The sequence below is a fragment of the Pungitius pungitius genome, chromosome 12 (genome assembly GCF_949316345.1).
Source record: "Pungitius pungitius chromosome 12, fPunPun2.1, whole genome shotgun sequence".
NCBI classification, from domain to species: domain Eukaryota; kingdom Metazoa; phylum Chordata; class Actinopteri; order Perciformes; family Gasterosteidae; genus Pungitius; species Pungitius pungitius.
The window spans coordinates 20,174,721-20,183,309 of record NC_084911.1 but is presented as its reverse complement, the minus strand read 5'-3'; the positions used below and the strand labels follow the sequence as shown (position 1 = coordinate 20,183,309).

Sequence of the window (8,589 nt, the reverse complement as noted above, 5' to 3'; positions counted from 1 at the left end):
TCGACGGCGCACGACAGACGGGGCGCGACCAACGAGCAGTGGCGGCCGCGTCCGCCGACCCCCGAGCCCACGGAGGAAGCGGCGTCCCGCGCCATCGACATCGCCTCGACCTTCCGGCTGTTTGTGACGCCCGCGATAGAATACATTGTCCTGGAGATGACCAACCTCGAAGGTCGCAGAAGACTGATATTTCTGTTAGTAATAAAGATATACAACATACTATAGCAATCACTTTATTTAGCAAATAACAAAACAAAGAATCCCATGATTCATTTGGCATCAATCTCTTAACAAACAGCACACAAATAATACAAAAAAGAAGATTTACAAAGTCTAAGTCTAAATACAAAGTCAGACAAGTTGGACATCAAAAAGAAACGGTTTCGGACAATCCAATTTTTTAATACAATTAAAATATTTTTTGAAGCATATTTAGTTAACGCTGACTAATGATGGAAGAATGACTTGAATTCTTTGTTAATAGTTTAACACATTGATCAGCTATCTTTAAAAAAGCATTAGACTTGGAACAGTGCTCTGTCATGTGTGCGCTCACTCTTTTAATTAATAAAAAAATGTGTATTTCTGTTGAACAGATCTGTTGTATCTGTTACTCGAGTAGAGATTTTTTTTTCTGACTCACTTAGAAGTTTTACAGTTTATCCAAACTGTCAATAGCTTCTTGTTCATCATGATTTTTCCAAGCACTGGGAATTTCTCCTCTGCCCTGGAACTTCATCTTGTAGTGGTTTTCCAGTTCATTTCGAAATTTGCAGACAAACCATTTCCAGTATGCCAGTTTAGACTCATCAGGAGTAATCTCCCATGAAGCGTATTTCTCCCCCCCCTTGTGATACTCTTTAAAAGGAATACTGACTTCTGAATCATGACTGGGAAAGAAACTGATATCACTAGCAACAGATGTTGTGCAGAAATCAATGTCCAGCTCGTTTGTGCCTTTCCAGTGAATTCCTGTAATCCCAGCAGGGCGATGGAAAGGGACGTTGTGTTTGTCAGGACTGTGATCTTTCAGTGTGTTGGTACAAACAGCTGCACAGAATGGACACTTTACCCAGCAGCAGTTACAAAGCTGATCAATGAGGATTTGATCAGGCTTCATCCTGAATTTGTCCATTTCATCCAGTGAGAGGCTTCTCAGCTCCTTTACGATGGAATCAAGACCTTTCTCTATCTCTTCTTTGAGAAAGTCAAAAGAGCTCAAGTCACTGAAGTTTTTACAACAAATGGTGTTGAATGTTAGATTATCTTGTAGCAAATTGGAAAATTCCTTCATCCACATGTCTGGGTCTCCACTGCTGGCCTTGACGTTGTCTGTTGCATTATATAAATCTAGACTCACAAGATTTTTTATGTCGTCCAAATTTTTCCTGAGTATTTTCACGCCAGTCTCTTTTCCTTTGTTTGTGGAGATGTATTTCTGTACTTCTTCTCTTATATACGTCTCTGTTTGGTTCCTTGGTTGTTGGATGTAGGTAATAAAACTATCAAAGTCTCCTTTCTTTGCAAGTGACTTTAACACATGTTTCTCCAAGTTCGACCTGTTCCCATTGAATGCTGGGAAACTGCTCTTCATGGTATCAGTTAGATCTTTGGCGACCTTGTTGGAGACGGCCTCGAAAACGGCGCTCTTCAGCTTGTCACAGATCAGTTCTCCAAGCACAACAGCAGATGAACTTCCTTTGCAGAAGTTTTGGAAAACTCTGTAATATTGCATTTTTTTGCTGTCTACATAAGAATGTGCATCATTGTTCATTTTGAACTCCTTGTGGCATTCTGAAAGCCACGTCCATGCTCTGTGAAACACATACAATGAGAGATCAACTGTGAACTCCTTCTTTAGAGAATACTTCCTCTTTAATTCAAATTCAGTCACTTTTTGTTTTACAGTGTTGGCAACTTCCTGCAGATAAGATAAACTGTAGCCTCTTGAAGCAACAGGTCTTTGCTTGATTTGGTCTATGGTCTGTTTTTCAACATCGTCAATCAGGTATCTGATCAATGGCTGTTCTTCATCCTGAAAAGGCCCCTTAAAGAAATTTTTTATTTTGGTAGTGAGGGAGACATAATCAGCGTAATCACCAGCATGTGACATTGTTTTGTACTTGCCACTAATTTTGCAGTCCTTAACAAGAGACCATTCAAAACCCAGTTCCTGAAGGACAGTTGACTGATCTTCATCATAGTTGATGTCCTCAATAGGTTTTGTATCTGCAGTTAGTTGTCTAACTAAGCCACTCCAGACAGAATTGAACTGCTTTTCAAGTTCCTGATCATTTTTTGCCTGGTCCTTCAACTTATGAGCAAGTTCTTTGCTCTTTTGTAGCAGGTTGTTCTCAAACTCTGTCTTCTTATCATCAAGCTTTTTACAAGCCTTTTTCTGTTGGATGACTTCTTCCAGTTTTCTTTTCACTCCTTTCACTAGTTCATCACGAAAGTCTTTGATTTTGTCTTCAAATCGTCCTCGCCACTGAACCAACATGTCTTTGTCTCTGTCAGCATCAAAGTAATTTTTCATTTCTTTTTTGATTTCACCAAAGGTTATGTTACATTTTTCATTAAGGTACGTAAGTTCAACCGTGTCACGTTTTCTATTTTGAATTTCGGTATGAAGCTCGTTCTCAATGTCTAGCATGTTGCTCCTCAGTTTCCAGGTCCAGTTCCCATATTTAACTTCAAGTTTTCTGTACACTGCAATTTCAAGTGTGTTTTTGAAGCTGAAAACAAACTGTTCGTTCATCAGGGCTTTCCACAGGTCCTGAATTTTGCTTCTGAAATGTGAGAGAGGGATCCCAGCACACTCTTTGGCTTTGGAGAGGATGATGGTCTTCAGCTCTTGGACACTCTCACTATAACCTGGATTCGGAGGAGCCATAGGAGGACTTCCCTCCCAAAGCTGGGCAAAGTATTTCACATCTTTCTGCACATCAAATGCAATGACGTCACTGAAGAACTCTGCATCACAACCCTCTTCTTTGGCTGCTAGTTTGGCCATGTCGTCCAGTTTTTCTTGCAGCCGTCTCTTTCCATCCATGTTTTTCTCTGCAGCACCAATATCTGTAACATTCTGGTGAACAAACACACAACTTGGGGAAAGTTTAATCTTCTTCATCCTCATGAAAGCCTGAACAACAATCTGCAGAACATCTTGCATCTCAGCTGGATTCTCTCCAAAGATGTTGATCAGTGTCATGTTCCCCAGACCAACAACAAATGTTGCCAGTTCATTGTCGTGATGAAGAGTGGCGTTACCTTCCAACTCAAGAGCACGCAGTCCTTCAGTGTCCACCACTAGCACGTAGTCAAACTTAAAGTTTTTCTTTATCTCCTCGGACACTTCGACCAGCTGCATGAAGGCACCTTTGGTGCACCTGCCAGCACTCACTGCAAACTGGAGCCCAAACATGGCGTTCAGCATTGTTGATTTTCCACTGCTTTGTATGCCTAACACTGACAGAACAAAGACTCTCTTGTCACCTAGTTTCTTGATGACTTCCTCTAAAAGACTGGAGATCCACGTTAGAGGTACATGACCTGCATCACCATCCATCAGCTCCATTGGGTGTCCTGATATCATCAGCTCTGCAACCAGCTCAGGGTATTTAGACCAGTCAGTCGGTCCCCTCTTTGTGAGTTTCTGCAGAGATGCATGGGCTTCATAGATCTGTCCCATTTCTCTGAAGATGTGCTCCAAGCCAAAAGTGGCTGACTGTAATTTTGTTGATATTTTATCAAGCTCAGTTTGCTTTTCTTTCAGAAGTTCAGTCTTGTCATGCTTCTTCTTCAAGGCCAAGACCTCAGCCCACTTTGTATCATAGGTTTGGAGAATTGAAGAGAGGTCGTCTGTGGAGAGGGCATCTATTAAGATCTGAATCCATTTCAAGAAGTAATCTTTTTCATTTCCTGACAAAGTTGAGAGGCTTTCAATGAACATTTTCATTGGTTTACTGAAGGAAACAGTGACTTGTTCTTGTCTTTTTTCCTTCAGTTTCTGTTCCTTTTGATCTTTGTCGTTTTCAATGTTTCCTTTGAGGCGATACAGTTCTTTGTGGATTTTGCTCCATTCCTTCCACAGTTGACCTTGACAAGGGAGATATGTGTCTTTGATCTTTGAAACTTCAATCCCCTGAAGCAATTCCACAATTTTCATTGCAGCAGATTTCCCTTTTCGGCAGACTGTGTCTTCTTCATCCACTTTGATTCCAGAAACGTCATTCATAGATTCAAGCTGGAAGAATGAATGAGATGCAGACAAAATCTTCCCAATAATTTTTCTTAGTTCTTCAGAAACTTCTGACTGGCTTCTGTTGTTTAAACCCATTTTGTATTTTCCCTTTTTCATCTGCACAGCACCACCATCGCTATCAGCGATGAGACAAATGAGAGGTTTTGCGCACTTGTAAAGGGCCGAGATCACTGCACTGATTTTATCATTTTTTTCCAGAGTTGGTACAAGTACCACATTGACTGAAGATTTGTCAGTCAGTATTTCACACTGTTTTTCAAATGACAGGGCATCACCATGAAGATTACAGAAGGCAATGCAGTCAGTGAAGGCATCGTTGGGTTTCCCAGCGGGGCAGTACCAGGCAATCTCTGCAACACCATCCATCAGGTGGCGAGACTTGGTGCTACCTGGGCAGTTTCTGTGGAAGAAGGTGTTGTGACGCTCGTTGATCAAAGTGTTCATCAGCTGAGATTTAGACAGAGAAGGTGAACCCAAGCGGAGAAATGAGACCATGGGTGTCTCAGCTTTGCAGATGGGCATACTCTTCATGGTGACCGTGTTTGTGTCATCTTTCATCTCAGTTATCTTCCATGTTTTTCTTATTTGTTTGAATGTCCACAGAGGACATTCAATATCCATTGTTACTGGGTCAGGAACAAGCAAAGGTAAGGCGTACTGACACTGGGAGAGCTTTGTTATCATGTTCTGCTTAAAAAAGCTGTCTGAGCAGTGAAACACTGCCATCTGAACATCCATGGGATGCACGTGAGTCTTGAGATTAGATTGATCAAAGTCACTATTGGGGCTGCAAAAAGCATCAAAGTCATCATCGTCAGTGTCATCAGTGACAATCTCTCTAGCAGGGGTTGAGTTGCTCACCTCAGGTCTGTCTTGTCTTACAGGAATATATCTGGCTCTGTAGTCTAACATCATCAACCTCTGAAGAAAAGTATAAGCTAAATCTTTCTCAGATACCTCATTGTCCTGTTTCACAGGTGGACCTACTTTAAGAAAGTCTGCTGGGGACAGTTTCTGTTGCAATTTCTCTTGAAGGTGAAGTCTTCCAAGCAGTGTTTCAGTTTGTCTCTGGTGTTGTTTCTTCATGTTGATCTCTCCAAAATCCTTCACTGACTTCTGTTAACAAAAATGGAATGTATGTAGAAAAACTGATAATGTCAGGTAATCAGTGCTAAAAATTATATTCTGAGTTACTTACCACGTCTTTGCTCCCACTTGCATCCATATCCAAGGTACCTAATAAAAACATATCAACAAACAATTGTTATTTTTTCCTTTCATTGTCATTGTACAATAAAAATATTCCACTTGTAAACCACACTATAAGATTTGTTTTGATGATTGAATAAAGAAAAATAAGAATGATGCAACACATTAACTTCTTATCGCTTGTCTGCTTGGACAAATGCTTCGTGGTCTAGCTTAGAAACATACATGATTTAACAAACACGGTCACTAGGAAGGGTGCAGATCCACTCTTTTCCCATCCAACTCACATGCAAATGCAAAACCCTTATCAAATATGGAGGTACTACTTGTAAAAACAATTTACATTAATTCAGTCAAAAGCTTTAGATGCATCCAGGAAACACATTAATATTGTAATTAATGTCTGCCAAACTTATTATACAATTTTCCTTCTTGGCATATAAACAAAAGTCTGTGCTGTGTTTATTTTTAAAACCAACTGTATTGTTAGTGGTCAAGCCTAAGATAATTTGTTCTTATACTTTCAAAAGCTAGCCAGAGCAGTAGGTCGATCATTTTCGGTGCTGGAAATTTGACTGGTTTTATCTTTGATTACTAGGACTAACAAAGTCAGGAAGTATGCTATGTATAAAAATCCAAACACAGAGCAAGTAACACTGAAGTCTATGGCTCACAGGCTTAAGGTTAATATACAGTTTACCAAAAGCATCCAGCACTTAATCATGTTCCAATGTCAATGGAATTCACTATATAACACTAGTGTGAGACCAGGCATAACGGAAATTAATTAACAGAGAATAACATCACTATGTAGCAGTGCTGTGATGCCTGAAACAACAGTGTTTGCTGTTTGAAACATCAAACGTAATAAACAAATTTTCATAGTCACACGATTCATTTAATACATTCTTGTTCTAAATATAATTCCTACTGTGTACAATAAAATATTGTTTAAACCATTACCTCTCTTATTGGCTGCAGATGGTACGGACTCTCGTCCTGCTGCTGCTTTGTTATTGTTGTCTTCCTCCATCTTATCGGCTCCTCATCTTTACAGCGTCATGTTGCAGTCCTAAGACAAAGGCATAAACAAGTCAAAAAACAAAAATTGTTTGATATGATAAGCAATAGAATGTCAGATAACATTTTCAGGCATAGTTTATGATGAACAACTGAATAACCATGCCAAAAGGGACAGTAGGACAGTAATAATATCATTCTGCACAAAAGTAAGAGCACTATGAAGGAAAAATAAAGATGAGCATTGAAGGTTACACTGAACATTTGCAGCTGCAACGGGAGAACATCTTTAAAAAAAAACATACATATAAAAAACATATATAAAAGCAAAATATATAAAAATAAGTGCAAAATATTTTACTTGACTACTTATGGAGGAAAATGTATTTATTGCAGATCAAAGTCAGACCAAAAGACTGAATCTTCATTCCAAGAGGGGAATTGGACCTTGAATTGGGTATGTGTGCACGTAGTCCATGCACACATACTCATCAAATCATAAACTACTTATGGGAAAGTAAGAAAGGGATAGAGCAATAATAACCTTGTTCATTTAATGAAATAAAGCAATGGAGAAATTATTAAAGATGAAGAATGCTGACTGTGAACTCGGCTCTGGACATGTGACCCAGATGAAAGCCCGACATCGTCGAACATCATCTCCAAACAAACATTAAACAATAGGTGTGTGTGCATTCAAATATTTTAGTATAATAGTTTATTTTTTGTTACTGTATCCAACCTCCTCCTCCAAAAATGATAAAGCTAATTGTTTTATGACTGATTATATATATGGTGCTCAATATTATATATACCATTTCTAATTTTAAATGAAAAGGAGACAAAAGCTTGTTAATAGTACTATATTTAAGTCTAAAACTGACGTGCATAGATCCGTGGTGACGTCATCAAGTCAGCTGCTGTTCCAATTGCGGAAATGACCGTTCTCCGTTCTACCGAACCTGCGAGTCAGGACTCCCGAGTCTGTCTCCCGAGTCTATTCTCGCGGGAACGCAAGTCCGTTCTCGCCGTCTCAGGTAATGAGAAAGGGCCAATGAGTCAAACTTTTGCGCCGTTTGCGTAGGCGGTCTTATGTTTACGCCGTTTGCGTAGACGCTCTTCTTCGCCCTCCATTGTCTATCACGCACGAGCAGACGGTGTGAAACAGCGCCCTCTGCGGTCACAGTTCCTGATGGGTCACAGATTTCGGTGTAACACCCCGCATGCTTCTCTGGATTTGTTTGCCTTCTCGCGGTTTTCTTTGCAGCGCCATTCTCATTTTTTTCCGTTCTAATTGCCGCGCTTGTCTTCAAGGTGTAACCTTTTCGGTCTGAAACGGCGCGCCCAGTGACTGGTGGTGTGGCGGGAGAAATTCGGGAGAAACGTCTGTCCGGGAGATTGTGGGGAGGGGCTTTGAAATTCGGGAGTCTCCCGGAAAAATCGGGAGGGTTGGCATGTCTGCTTCTGACTGATCTGCTGGTTTTGAACCTGCCTGAACTTTGAGTGAAGCCACCTGTCTCCTCCATCGGTGTCTGAGTCATGCTTTTGGGCTCCAGCGCGCATCGGTGCCAGTGACCGATACACAAAGGTATTCGGAGCTGACTTTGAGTGGGCAAGTAATACTTCAAGCAAATACTTAAATACAAAGTTACCGTCTGTTGTATGAACCACACATGCTTCGATTTGACACACACAAAATAAATATTGTGAAACTCACCGTTTGTTCTTCGTTTCCTTTTTGAAGTCTGTTCTGTGTAAATGTGGTGAGGAAAGATAACTAGTTTAGTCTTCGCAGTTTATATAGAGATGGAAGCGAAAACCGCCCCCACATCCCCCTCCCACATATCTGAGATGTAGAAGTCACATGACTTAGAGGAAATCGTGCCGCGGAGAAACAAGATGACATTGCATTATACATACATGTAATAATAATAATGGGTCAGGAACAACAACAATAATAAAATCCTGTATATTACTCCGCTACCTGGAGATGCCCTGATGTTAAACAATGGACAGTGAATTTTATTTAGTCTGGCGTTTGTATTTAGACTCATGCTGATTACAGTTATATAGTAAAGCTTCAGACTAAAATCTTG

The 8,589-nt window shown here is 40.3% G+C and overlaps 1 protein-coding gene across 1 annotated transcript; it reads right to left on the bottom strand.

Annotated features, from left to right (window-relative positions):
* Positions 1-219: 219 nt before the first annotated feature.
* On the bottom strand, positions 220-8,304 carry LOC119220240 (interferon-induced very large GTPase 1-like). The gene is made up of 4 exons (XM_037476085.2): positions 8,211-8,304; positions 6,437-6,545; positions 5,463-5,500; positions 220-5,380 (listed from the first exon to the last, which is right to left on the bottom strand). Exons 2-4 carry the CDS (start codon positions 6,504-6,506, stop codon positions 653-655), a joined length of 4,836 nt encoding a protein of 1,611 aa, XP_037331982.2. The 5' UTR covers positions 6,507-6,545; positions 8,211-8,304; the 3' UTR covers positions 220-652.
* Positions 8,305-8,589: the final 285 nt, after the last annotated feature.

Coding starts and splice junctions, on each gene's coding strand:
- LOC119220240 (XM_037476085.2), bottom strand. CDS start 6,506: ATGGAGGAAGACAACAATAACAAAGCAGCAGCAGGACGAGAGTCCGTA. Junction 5,501..6,436: donor ATCTGCAGCCAATAAGAGAG/GTAATGGTTTAA, acceptor TGTTTTTATTAG/GTACCTTGGATATGGATGCA. Junction 5,381..5,462: donor CAAGTGGGAGCAAAGACGTG/GTAAGTAACTCA, acceptor TTTTGTTAACAG/AAGTCAGTGAAGGATTTTGG.